Here is a 12,932-nt window from a genome sequence, read left to right as displayed (position 1 = left end):
AAATAAACGTTGAAAAAAAAATTAAAAAAAAATAAAAAAAATAAAAAAATATATCACAAAGATATACTCCTCTTTTCTTCTGGGGGTTTTATAGTTTGGGCTCTTATATTTAGGTCTGTGATCCACTTTGAGTTAGTTTTGTGTATGGTGTGAGGTAGGGGTCCAAATTCATTCTTCTGCCTGTGGATAACCAGTTGTCCAGTACCATTTGTTGAAAGACTGTTCTGGCCTCACTGAATTTTCTTACCATTCTTGTCAGATGGCAATTGGCCATAAATGTGTGAGCTTTATTTCTGGATGCTCAATTCGATTCCATTGATTTATATGTCTGTCCTTATGCTAGTACTACCCTTTGTTGGTTCCAGTAGCCTTTCAGTAAGCTTTGAACTTGTGCAGTGAGTCTGTCAATATTTTTCTTGCTTTTCAAGACATTCACTTTTTAAATGTATGCCTTTAAGTCTCCTTTAACCTATCGTGTCCAAGATAGGTTTTTCCTTTGCACTTTATCTGTTGAAGAAACGGGGTCATTTGTGGATCGCCTCTCCATGGTGTCATTTAACATGTTCTTCTGTCCCTTGTGTTCTAGCAATCCAAAGGCATGATCTGATTTAGATTTGGTTTTAGCACAGGAATAATTTGCAGGAGGTGTGTGTGTTTTCAGAGTCAGCACAAAATGTGGGGTTGACTCTCCCTGTGATGTTAGGGGCCATCCATGATCTTCCCCTGGATCTTTTTTTTCATTAGAGGTAATTTACATTTTGAAAGGGTCACTCTGACTGCTGGGGATGGAGGAGTTGTAGGTGTGAGAGATAATCATGCAAAAAAGCACTTGTGGGGCTCCTGGGTGGCTCAGTCGGTTAAGCATCCAACTTTGGCTCAGTTCATGATCTCACGGTTTATGAGTTTGAGCCCTGCATCAGGCTCTGTGCTGACAGTGCAGAGCCTGCTTGGGATTCTCTCTCTCTTCCTGTCTCTCTGTCGCTTCCCCACTTGTGCTTTCTCTCTCTCAAAATAAATAAATAAACTTAGGGGCGCCTGGGTGGCTCAGTCGGTTGAGCGTCCGACTTCGGCTCGGGTCATGATCCCACAGTTGACGAGTTCAAGCCCCTCATCGGACTCTGCTGACAGCTCAGAGCCTGGAGCCTGCTTCTGATTCTGTGTCTCCCTCTCTCTCTGCCTCTCCCCTGCTCATGCTCTGTCTCTCTCTGTCTCAAAAATAAAGGTAAACATTTTTAAAAAATTTTTTTAAGAAATAAATAAGTAAACTTTAAAAAAAAAAAAAAAAAAAAAAGCACTTGTTGCCACACCTCGCACACAGTGACCACTCAGTAAAATTGCCCTTACTGTTGTTGTTGTTGTTGTTGTTGTTGTTGTTGTTGTTAGAGCTGTGTGTGTGGGACCCACGCCCTGGGCTCCGAGCCATTTTCTGGCCAGAGCGTTCTCCTCCCTCTCTTCTGCCCCTGGAGGGGAAGTTGCCAGTGTCCTGAGGCTCGGGGAGGCATGTTCAGGAATGCGGCAGCCATCTCTTTACAGCTGACGGGGCCCCTCCAGAGAAAGAAGGCTGGAACTTCTGTCACTCGGTGCTTGCACCAGACTGTAAGTGCTCCAGCCCCGGGTGATTTGCCACTTAACCCGGGGCCCCTGGGATCTGGCCTGGTCCTGGCTTCAGAGCTGTGCATGAGCTTCCTCTTTCAGTAAGCCTTCTTGGACTGCAGCCTGGCTGGGGACCCCCTCTCTTGCTCTTGCCTCTAATGTAGAACTCAGAGCTTTGCATCTGAACAGTCTGCATTGTGCGGCTGCCTCCCCATCATCCCCGGAGCCCAGCCCCGGGTTCGGGTTCGGGACGAGGTAGGTGCTCAATCGACATTGGCCGAGGAATACGTTATGCAGAAGTCCAAGCAAGAGCAGGCACTGTTTCCACACTTATGCAGTTACCGTCTGGCATCCTTGCAGGTCATGCCTTTGCCCTCCCAAGTTTCCGCGGTTCCCCCATTATTTTCATCTCCTTGAACCCATTCAACTCCATTCACCTCTTCTGTACTCTGTCTCTCTATGCCCCTCCACCCCCCACTCCATACCCCACCTCAAACTTCCCTAAAGTCCCCCACCGCCACCCCAACTCATCTTTGTTCTGTTTTTTTAAGAAATTAAAAAAAAGGTTTTTTTAATGTTTATTTTTGACAGAGAGAGACAGACACGAGTGGGGGAGGGGCAGAGAGAGAGGGAAACACAGAATCCGAAGCTGGCTCCAGGCTGTCAGCACAGAGCCCAACGCGGGGCTCGAACTCACGAACTGTGAGATGATGCCCCGAGCCGAAGTCGGACACTCAACCGACCGAGCCATCCAGGCGCCCCCCAAACTCTTTTTTTATCTATTCGTACATGGTCACAGAAAAGTGTATGTATGTGCAAATATATATTAGGGGACATCTTTTACAAAACACAATTACATACCGCACATGCTGTTTTGTAGTCTGTTTTATTGATGTCAGTATAATACATTAATAAATATTATAAAAAGTGATTTTCTCTGGCACCTGGCTGGTTCAGACAGTAGAGCATGTGACTCTTGATCTCGGGGTTGTGAGGCTGAGCCCCACACTGGGTGTAGAGATTTTAAAAATATATATGTATATATTAGGTATATTTTATAGATGAGAAAATCACATTACAAATATGTATATATGTATATATATATATATATATATGGCCACAGTTCAGTGTTCACAGAGTGTCTCCTCTGTTCCAGGCCCTGGGACAGCTCACGATCTGGGGAAAGACAGACAAAAAACTATGAGCCGGGACCTTATGATCTAGTGGGAAAAGCAGACCAAAACGAACAAACAAAAGCAGAAAACAGGCAGTTGATATGCTGTGATAGAGGAGGATGGGATACTGTGGGAGCAGAAAGAAGGCAAGGAAATGTGGGGGAGATCAGGGAAGCCTTCCTGGAGGAGGTAACACCTAAGCTGAATCCTATATATATATATATATCTTTTTTTTTTTTTTAATGTGATTTTCTCATCTATACAACGAGCCCAGCAAGATTGTTCTGAGTTTAGCCAGACCTCTGTAAGGGAACCTGCTGCTGTCACCTTTACCTTTGTGCTTCTCCTGCCCTCTTCCCCCTTCCTCTTGCCCCTCCTCCTCAGTCGGCCTGAATCTGGTCTGAATCTGGTCCATTTCAGAGCACGAGGAGTCCAGACGGGCAGGTTGGGCCAGTGAGGCTGTTGGGATGGGGCGGAGCCAGGTGCGAGGGTTGGCTGGAGCCCATCCTGCTATTGGGGAGTAAGGATCTGCATCTGCCCCCCAGAGGGGCGGGGACTGTGGGCAGAAAAGATCTGCACATCCACCACTCTGACTTTGTTCTGCTGGCTCCGTCTTCAGCTCACCATGGCCAAGAGGGTGCAAGCTCGCAGGCTGGACGGGATTGACCACAACCCATGGTGAGCTCCGCGGGGCTGGGGAGGTGTGCGGGTGTCCCGTCAGGCGTGGGGGCTTGGGGGCGGGGCGGGACGTCCCTGGGTTTGCAGGAACTCCGCGGAACCCAGGAGGGCCCCCTGCCTTGCCAGGACTGTGAGATTTGCAGCCACGGCCCGTGAAAGGTGAGACTTGAAGCAGCAGACCTGGGTTCGAATCTCAGCTTCACCCCCACTTGGCTGTGGCGGGAGTGGGGGTGCGGGTGCAGGTGCAGTGACTCATGTGCCTTATGACTCATGTGCCTTATGTAGCCTTATGAAAGCTACCGCCATTACCCAGGCACCTGGCTCAGGGCTTTCCACGGATTTTATTTCACACTTAGTACGGAGTAAGAGAAGGTGAGATACAGGCAGCTCTTTACTGGGCATTTGCCGACGTTAATTTCTTTTTTCTTGACTTGTTCTAAATATGAAAGGAGCATGTGCCCACTGTTACTAGTGACACAACGGATTGCAGTGGGAAGGTGTGTAAGAAAAATGTAGGGAATCTTCTTAATCCCTCCCTGCCTTTGGCCAGCGGCATTGGCCTGTACTTAAAAAAAAAAAAAAAAAAAAAAAATGTTGGTAGTTGTTTTATAAAGCATGGGACCGTTTTTTCTTTCAAACTCCCCTCGTGAAGGCTGCCGCCTTCAGTCCTCTGTCTGAGGGAGGCTGGACAGCCTCGCAGGCTTTGGCAGGTAGGGTAGAGTCCAACTTGGAGGGAGGAAATGACAAGGAGGCAGGATGAGAGAGGGCGCAGTACTCTTTCCTGGCTCACAGACCGGCAGACTCTTGGACCCAACACCCCCACTGAGGCCAGGAGAGGTCAAGTCTCATGCAAAGGCAGGGCAGAGCAGGAGCGGGCCTGGGGGGTACGTATGGGGCAGGCGGGGGGGGGGGGGGGGGGGGGGGGGGGGGGGCCAGGAGGATGAGACCAAGAGAGTCAGGACAAAAAAGGGTCCCAGGTTCCTGCTGACCCGAGGGTGGTGGCCTGGGGATCAGGACCTGAGAGACCCAACCCAGAGGGCAGCTGGACTCTGTAGGGCATTTGAGCCTGGCTGTCCCCTGTCCCCATCACCCAATCACCATGGAATGTCCACCAGCTGATTTTGCCTCTCAGCTCTGCTATTAGCTGCTGTGTGACTCTGGGCAGGTCACTAGCCTTTCTGAGCCTCAGCGGCTCTGTGTATCTTCAGAGGCATTGTGGGGCTCTGGGAAGAAAAGGACAGATTTTCGATGGAACAGTTATTTATTGTTATGCAAATTCAACTCGGCCAAGCCTGACTCCTCTGCTCCCAACCAACCTGCAGACCACACACCGGCCTCCTCATCCAGCCTCTCAGCCTCTCCCATTTCCCTGAAGAGGTGGCCACCAGGTAGGGCCAGAAAAAATGTGGTCGGAGGCCAGAAGTGGCTGATGGGAGGCCTGGTGGTCCAGCTGTGGTGCCGACAGATGCACTAATGGTGTGTGAAATCCACCTGCGGAGTCTCCACAAATATTTCCAAAGAATAAAGTGGGATGAGGCAGGGCAGGATAGGCTGGGAAGTCCTGTGATTGACCACACCGGAAGGAGAACACGGATTCCATGTTTGTGCTCCGTGGGGTTTGTGACGTGAGCATTTCTTACCATGGATCCTGGTCGGAAAGTTGGAAATCCCGGGGGGCTAAGATGTGGGATTGGTACAGTGCTTGGCCCACCCGACCTCAGATCAGGGACCTGTGGGTTTGGACCCTCACGCAGGTCTCGGGCTGGGGCAGGTGCCAGCTCTCCGGTTGTTCTGGAATGAGCCCAGTGCATCATCCTGTCCTGGAAGCAGGTCCAGGCGGGCAGGTGCTGACTCTCCATTTGTTGCTCAGGGTGGAGTTTGTGAAAATGGCCAGTGAATGCGATGCTGTGAACTTGGGCCAAGGCTTCCCCGACTTCCCACCCCCAGATTTCGCTGTGGAAGCATTTCAGCACGCCCTCAGCAGCGACTTCATGCTGAACCAGTACACCAGGGCATTTGTGAGTCTCCCAGCCCCGTCCAGAGCCCCGGGACACAGGTCTCAAGGAAGCCCCCGGGAGGAAGGGGCAGAGCCCAGGGAATTGAATGTGGCCACAGTTCAGTGTTCACGGAGTGTCTCCTCTGTTCCAGGCCCTGGGACAGCTCACGATCTAGGGAAAGGCAGACAAAAAACTATGAGCCGGGACCTCATGGCCTAGTGGGAAAAGCAGATTAAAACAAACAAACAAAAGCAGAAAACAGGCAGTTGATATGCTGTGATAGAGGAGGATGGGATACTGTGGGAGCAGAAAGAAGGCAAGGAAATCAGGGGAGATCAGGGAAGCCTTCCTGGAGGAGGTAACACCTAAGCTGCATCCTGAAAGGCAAGCTGCTGGCTGATTTGACTCTAAATCCAAACTCTTCTGGTCAAGGTCACAGAGTAAAATATCCACCAGTTCTTGGAGTAAAGGTCCCTCTGGCTCCACCATTCAGAGATAACCACGCCCAACAGTTTGCTACTTTGCTGAAGAGTGTTTAGACTTTTAAACTTTTTAACTTTTTAAAGTGCTTATATAAACACACACACCCACACACACACACACACACACACACACCCCTAACATGTGAGATTTGCACTTTTTAAATCCAAATGGACTCATATACTGTAATATTCTGTAACCTGTTTATTTCACTAAACATCGTGTCATGGGCAACTTGCCACGTCAGAATAGCCAGCATAGCCTCATTCTTTTTATTTTTATTATTTTTTTTATTAAAAAAATTTTTTTTCAACATTTATTTATTTTGGGGGCAGAGAGAGAGACAGAACATGAACGGGGGAGGGGCAGAGAGAGAGGGAGACACAGAATCGGAAACAGGCTCCAGGCTCTGAGCCATCAGCCCAGAGCCTGACGCGGGGCTCGAACTCCCGGACCGCGAGATCGTAACCTGGCTGAAGTCGGACGCTTAACCGACTGCACCACCCAGGCGCCCCCCTCATTCTTTTTAATGGCCACGTGGTATTCCATTGCTTAGCTGTGCTATAATTTATTTAACAAGCCCTGCACTGATGGGCTGGCTTGGATATCTCACTATTATAAGCAATGGCACAGTGAATATTTCTGCACGTATATCTTTGTACACCCGTGTGCGTGTTTCTCTTAGATCCCTGGCAGTAAAACTAGAGAATCAAAGGGTCTAAGCGTGTAAACATGTGGTAGACACTGTCAGATTGCCTTCCAAAAAGGCTTACTCACATCCCCACCAACAGACTGGTCGCAGACCTGGCAGGAAAGTTCGTTCTGTAGAGAGACCACCCATTTGTCCTATACTCTTGCCAATCTTTTTAATACTGATATTATATTCTTATAATATTAGAGCAATCTTTCAATGTTGCTTTTATTTGCTTTTCCTCAATTATGTGTGTATTGGGCATCAACACTTTTTCTTTCATGACCTACTTCATTTTTTTCATTTAGGTATATATCTTTGTCTTGTTGTTTTGTAAGAGCTCTTTATATATTAAACATCTTACCTCCTTCTCTTAACTTGCAATGTTTGTCTTTTAACTTTGCTCATGGTATATTTTCCTGTACAGAAAATTTTCTGTGGTCAAATCTGATTTAGTGGATTATTTAGTTAAGTTCTAGACCGCAGGTTTCAGTCACTTGGCTTAGCCTCAAGTGTTTTATAAGTGTCCTCAGCAAACAAGCGTACGGATCCAACCTTCCTCTCAAAGCAGGGTGCTTCCAAAGCTGTGATGTAAAGGCCTATTCCTGCACCTCAACTGTGCATGACCTTGAGCAAGTCATTTCCTGTCTCTGAGTCTCTGTTTTTCTACCAGTCGAATGGTGGGAATCATGTCTTGCAAAGCTGCTGGGATGATCAGATGGCACGAATGTCCTTCTTAAACTGAAATTGTGGAGTTGCCGCTACTGTGGGGCTCTGTTGGACTGTGCTCCGCGAAGGCACGCGCTCTGTCTGGGTCTCCGGGTCTCCACCAAATGCCAGCCCTGGGCATTGGGACCGCACAGAACAGGCTTTATGACAAGCACTGGTAGGGGAGATAAAAGAACTCACCCAACTTGAGCCAACATTGCCTCAGGACTATTGCTAGAAAGTGCTAGAACCGCCTGGATGCAGCTGAGCGGGAGGGTGGGCCCAGGCCGAGCCAGGGGGCTGACCACTGCTGTCCTGGCAGGGTTACCCACCCCTGACAAAGATCCTGGCAAGTTTCTTTGGGAAGCTGCTGGGACGGGAGATAGACCCACTCAAGAACGTGCTGGTGACTGTGGGTGCCTATGGGGCCCTGTTCACAGCCTTCCAGGCCCTGGTGGAAGAAGGAGACGAGGTGAGTGATCGAGGCTCGGGCCCGGTGGGGATGAGGGTCGGGGGCCATACTGACCCCAGCTAATCAGATCCTTTTGCTAGGTCATCATCATTGAGCCCTTTTTTGACTGTTATGAACCCATGACGTTGATGGCGGGGGGTCATCCTGTGTTTGTGACCTTGAAGCCGGTGAGGACGCTGGTTGGGGTGTGGTAGGCGGAGGGGTCCCAGGGGTGTGCTGTGTTGGCTCCTGGGAGGTGGGAGAGAAGGAAGAAAAGGAGGCCAGTTTCTCCAGGATGGAGGAGGCGTATCCAGAGTCCCCGAGGAAAAAAGGACTGTGGGAAGGAGGGTCAGATCCCTGGAGCTGAATGTCATGTTGGTAATTATTGCCACCACACCCCACCTCCTCTTACAGGGCCCCACTCGGGATGGGGAACTGGATTCCAGCAGCAACTGGCAGCTGGACCCCACAGAGCTGGCCAGCAAGTTTACCTCTCATACCAAAGCCCTAATTCTCAACACACCCAACAACCCTGTGGGAAAGGTACCTGAGAGAACTCCTTCCGGGGGCCCCTCCAGACTGGGTTCATGTCTTTGCTGTGTCGGGCGCCTCAGTTTCTTCATCTGTGAGATGGGAGGTCAACCTGTAACGTAAGCTGAGGACCGAGGTCCCAGGGACAGAGGCAGGAATCCCCAGGGAAGTGGGGCAGGCTGGGTGGGTGTCTCCATGACCTCCCTGAGACCCTGGGAACGTGAACTCGCCTTTCGGAGTGTCTTCTCACGTGTAAAATGGGAACGTGACAGAACCGATGTAGAGGAAACCAATCTTCCAACTGGGTGTCTCTCCTCTCACACAACCACTGTGCTTACCACACTCTGACCCTGGACTGGGGGAGAGGGGAGTCCCACACCCAGCAATTCTGCAACACCAGCTGGAGCATCAGGTCCCACAAGGCTGCTCACCCTTCAGGATGCGGGTGGGGCTGAAAATTCCAAGCTTCTAATCATGGATCTTTCTGGTGACCGGCCCCATCCCAGAGCCCCCCCCCCCCCCGATGCCTACCCAGGGTGTCACCTCATTAGAACAAAAAACACCTCCAGTGCTCTTATCACTTGGGAATTGGGGAGGGTTTCAGGAGCCCTGTGTCGGGGACGGATGGGGGTCCGAGATCAAATATTAGGACAAGACAGGCTCCTGGCGCTCTTGTTACTGAGAGATTTACGAGGGTTTTAGGAGAGCTGAGCCAGGAACCTGGTGCAGAGACCAGTATGTATATTTTCTGTCATCTGGCAACAGACCTCCTGGGGTGAGAGTTGCCAGGATTCAATGAGATGGGGTGGAAGGGCCCTTGGCCGTGGGTTGGCAGTACCTCCTCATCCCTCTGAGCAGACCTCTCGGCTCGGGGTCGGTCCCCACAGGTGTTCTCCAAGGCGGAATTGGAGCTGGTGGCCAGCCTGTGCCAGCAGCATGACGTGATCTGCATCGCCGACGAGGTCTACCAGTGGCTGGTCTACGACGGGTACCAGCATGTCAGCATCGGTGAGCCAAGCCGACCTGGGTGCCCGCGTTTCCCCCTGGACTTTTGTGGCCGGGCCCCGGAGCCCAACCCGGAAGTCAGTGCCAGCCCGGCCAGTTAGGACCCGTGGGTCTGGAGCCCCACCGGTCGGGTAATCTGGGGCAGTGGCCTCACCTCTCTGAAAATGGGGTGGCACAGTGGTGCCGCCTCCAGGGCTGCCATGAGACATGCGCTGAGATAAGTTCGGTAAATAGCTTATTAGCACGTGGAGTCCAGAGTGTTGCGAGCCCGAGTGCCCACCGGGGCCCAGCCGCCGCCCCTCCCCTGCCCCTCCCCCCGGGCTCAGCAGCCGCTCTCTTTGACCTTGAGCAGCCAGTCTTCCTGGTATGTGGGAACGCACCCTGACCATTGGCAGCGCTGGCAAGACCTTTAGCGCCACTGGCTGGAAGGTGAGTCGACGAGGGTAGGGGTACCGCCGCCCCGCTGTGATCCTGGGAGGCCGGGCCGCCCAGCCGTGATCCTGGGAGGCCGGGTGAGGCTGCCCTCCCTGGGGACTGAGAAGGGGTGTGGCGAGGCCCCGAAGGGCCTCACCGCCTCCTCGTGTTCCTGGGCCAGGTGGGCTGGGTCCTGGGCCCGGACAGCCTCATGAAACACCTGCGCACGGTGCACCAGAACTCTATCTACCACTGTCCCACGCAGGGTCAGGTGAGGAGAGGCAGGGGACCCCCGCCGCGGGAGGGAGGAGCAACGACAGGCCCCAGGAGGCCCCGGGGTGGGATCGGCCCCAACCTGTTTGTCCGTCCACCCTCCCCAGGCGGCAGTGGCCCAGAGCTTCGAGCACGAGCAGCTTCACTTTGGCCAACCCAGCAGCTACTTTGCGCAGTTCCCGCAGGCCATGCAGCGCACCCGTGACCACATGATACGCAGCCTGCAGTCTGTGGGCTTGAAGCCCGTGGTCCCCCAGGGCAGCTACTTCTTCATGGCAGACATCTCAGACTTCAGTGAGCCGGACTGGCCAGGCTGGGCGGTGGGGGGGGGGGGGGGCGGCGGGGAGGTGGCGCTGGAGGCCGCCCAGGGCTCAGCGTGGCTTCTGTCCCCCAGAGAGCAAGATGCCCGACTTGCCCGGTGACGTGGATGAGCCCTACGACAGACGCTTCATCAAGTGGATGATCAAAACCAAGGTGGGTCTGGGACGCCTGGGTGGCTCAGTCGGTTAAGCTTCTGACTTCGGCTCAGTTCGAGATCTCACGGTCTGTGGGTTCAATCCCAGCGTCGGGCTCTGTGCTGACGGCTCGGAGCCTGGAGCCCGCTTCGGATTCTGTGTCTCCCTCTCTCTCTGCCCCTCCCCTGCTTGTGCTCTATCTCTCTCATTCTCAAAAATAAGTAAACATAAATAAAATAAAATAACATCTTAAAAGAAAAAAAGAACAAGGTGGGCCAGGCTCTGCCAGGGCACCTGTGTGTGGTTTTACAGGCTGGGCCCAAATCCAGCCCAGCCTCTGCCCTCAGCCCTGGTACAGGAGTGTGTCTATGTCAAGGAATGGGGAGTCTGGAATTTGCAAAAAGACACTGTGCGGGCTGCCAGGAATCCCTGCCCTCTCTCGGCCTCAGCCTTCCCATCTGTGCAGTGGGTGCAGAGTTGGCTCGTTAACTACGAGCTCAGCCAGCTCCGAGCTCTGACCCTAAGTTTTATTTCCTCTCTTGCTCTGCCCTAACCTGCCACGTGGTGCTCCCCTCTCCATTTCCCCTCCCTGTGTACTACCGGGAGGGACCGAGAACCATGCTCTGGGATTCTTTGCCTCTGACCTTGACCCAGCACCGGAAGGTGCTCCACTGAATGTTCCTTCTTTCCCCCACCCCATCGAGAGAAGCTCTCTGTCCCCAGAGCCATGGATTACCCTGCTATGGGGCTGTGTTGAGACATGGGCTTCCTCCTCCCCAGGGCTTGGTGGCCATCCCCGTCTCCACCTTCTACAGCGTGCCTCATCGGAAGATCTTTGACCACTATATCCGCTTCTGTTTCGTGAAGGTAAAGGACGGGGTTTTTGAGGGGAAAGAGGGCCCCCTCAAGCTCCCCGCGGCCCACTCGTGGTGTGGGGAGAGGGGCTGGACCGATCTGTGTTGGTGCAGGATGAGTCCACACTCCAGGCCATGGATGAGAAGCTGCAGAAATGGAAGAAGCTCAGGCCCTGACACCACCTGCTCGGCCCTGCCCCACCTGGTTCCCGCGGGCTCTGCCAGGCTCTGCCTTTGTCCGGGTTTCAGCCATTCCCAAGTTGGGCGTATGGAGTGGGGGGGGGGGCCCTTCTCTGGGACACAGGATGTCCCCCGGGCAGAGCCCTCTTTCTTGATCTTGGTGGATTCGGGAGCACTTTACTACAGTGCCTATATTCCTGTCCCGGTGGTGAGGTGTACCCGAGCCAGGCCTCTCCCTGCTCCTCCCTGGGTGGGGTGATACAGTCCTGGGCCCCCTCTGTATTTTTCCCAGTCTTGTCTGAGGCTCAGTGGACAGAGTCCAACAGGGTACTGGCCTTGAGTCCCAGCCCTGCCCTGGCCCCAGCCCTGCCCTGGCCCCAGCCAAGGCTTTAGCATCCCTCCCTTTCCTTATTTAACCTTCACTTTGGGAAGCGGTCTCTAGGCTTGGGTCCTCAAGCCGGTACCTTTCACCCGTAATAAAGTTTTAAGTTATTTAGACCCTTATTTCCTGCTTCTCTCTGCTTCACACCCTGGTGCTGATCGACTTGGTCAGCATGGAAGGCACCTTGGGCACCTGGCTGGCTCAGTCAGCAGAGCGTGTGATTCTTGATCTCCAAGTTGTGAATTCAAGCCCCACATTGGGCATGGAGCCTATTTAAAAATTAAAAAAAAATAGGAAGGCACCCAGTGAACCTTAGCTCCCAGCCCCTCTTTGTACAAATGTGTTTTGTGGAGTAAAACTGAGGCCCAGAGAAGGGCAGAGACTGGGGACTTGTCTGACATCACAGTTAGTCTAAATCAGTCAAAACCAGTTAGTCAAAACCTAGTTAAAACCAGGCCTGGAACCCAGGGCTCAGATGGTTGTGTGTCCCTGGGGGTATGCATGCATGTGTATGGGAGACAGGGGCCCCAGCTGAGTGTCTCACAGGGAAGATACAGTCCCACCCCACAGGGGTCAGAGTCCAGGGCAGGAGGGCCAGGGAGTTTAGACAGAAGGGGAAGGAAGTAGCTTCTTGTTTTGTACTCCTGTGTGCCAGGGGCCTAGATGCCCACCATCTCATCAAACAATCCTTCAGGACAGGAGTTACTCTCTGTATTTTACAAATGAGGAAGCCACGTTGGAGGTGATGTGAGTTGCCCAGAGCCATCGAGCTGGCAAAGGCAGAAGCGAATTTGCTCCCAGGCATGGGCCTCTCGCTGGGAAGTCACGGTCACGGTAGCTCCCGAGTTCATTTGGAACTCAAAGCTGCATTACACGGCAGGCCCAGGTGTCTGCTCATGTGATACATGTATTCGTAATGGGAATATATGATACAATAAAATGTACTTGGTGTTTGTCCTTGGTTCCTGGCACAGAGCTCCTAAAACCCTTGGAATTCCCTGAGAGATAGGACTCGTCCTTTGTTTGTAATTATTATTCATAATAAGCCCCTTTGACTATGTCTTT

The 12,932-nt window shown here is 52.5% G+C and overlaps 1 protein-coding gene and 1 long non-coding RNA gene across 7 annotated transcripts in view; one reads left to right on the top strand and one right to left on the bottom strand.

The window, feature by feature from the left end:
• KYAT1 (kynurenine aminotransferase 1) overlaps window positions 1-11,989 on the top strand; it is a 35,394-nt gene extending 23,405 nt beyond the window's left edge. For 3 of the 6 annotated variants that reach the window (XM_040482579.1, XM_040482580.1, XM_040482578.1), the window contains exons 2-13: window positions 3,388-3,446; window positions 5,317-5,464; window positions 7,645-7,794; window positions 7,875-7,961; window positions 8,188-8,316; window positions 9,192-9,312; window positions 9,662-9,738; window positions 9,905-9,994; window positions 10,104-10,290; window positions 10,391-10,470; window positions 11,232-11,318; window positions 11,420-11,989. In XM_040482579.1, coding sequence (XP_040338513.1) covers window positions 3,394-3,446; window positions 5,317-5,464; window positions 7,645-7,794; window positions 7,875-7,961; window positions 8,188-8,316; window positions 9,192-9,312; window positions 9,662-9,738; window positions 9,905-9,994; window positions 10,104-10,290; window positions 10,391-10,470; window positions 11,232-11,318; window positions 11,420-11,482 — 1,272 coding nt within the window. In that variant the 5' untranslated portion in view covers window positions 3,388-3,393 and the 3' untranslated portion in view covers window positions 11,483-11,989. Of the gene's footprint in view, window positions 1-1,383; window positions 1,597-3,387; window positions 3,447-5,316; window positions 5,465-7,644; window positions 7,795-7,874; window positions 7,962-8,187; window positions 8,317-9,191; window positions 9,313-9,661; window positions 9,739-9,904; window positions 9,995-10,103; window positions 10,291-10,390; window positions 10,471-11,231; window positions 11,319-11,419 lie in introns of all 6 variants that reach the window. The other 3 variants (XM_040482576.1, XM_040482574.1, XM_040482577.1) reach the window with 2 other exon arrangements.
• On the bottom strand, window positions 6,584-8,464 carry LOC121035080 (uncharacterized). Its single transcript, XR_005792741.1, has 2 exons — window positions 8,321-8,464; window positions 6,584-8,022 (listed from the first exon to the last, which is right to left on the bottom strand). It is a non-coding gene; the product is annotated as an uncharacterized LOC121035080 (long non-coding RNA).
• Window positions 11,990-12,932: the final 943 nt, after the last annotated feature.

The sequence above is a fragment of the Herpailurus yagouaroundi genome, unplaced genomic scaffold (genome assembly GCF_014898765.1).
Source record: "Herpailurus yagouaroundi ecotype Mexico unplaced genomic scaffold, PumYag 160, whole genome shotgun sequence".
Lineage (NCBI taxonomy): Eukaryota > Metazoa > Chordata > Mammalia > Carnivora > Felidae > Herpailurus > Herpailurus yagouaroundi.
The sequence above is the reverse complement of the archived record's forward strand: the minus strand, read 5'-3'. Positions and strand labels throughout refer to the sequence as shown.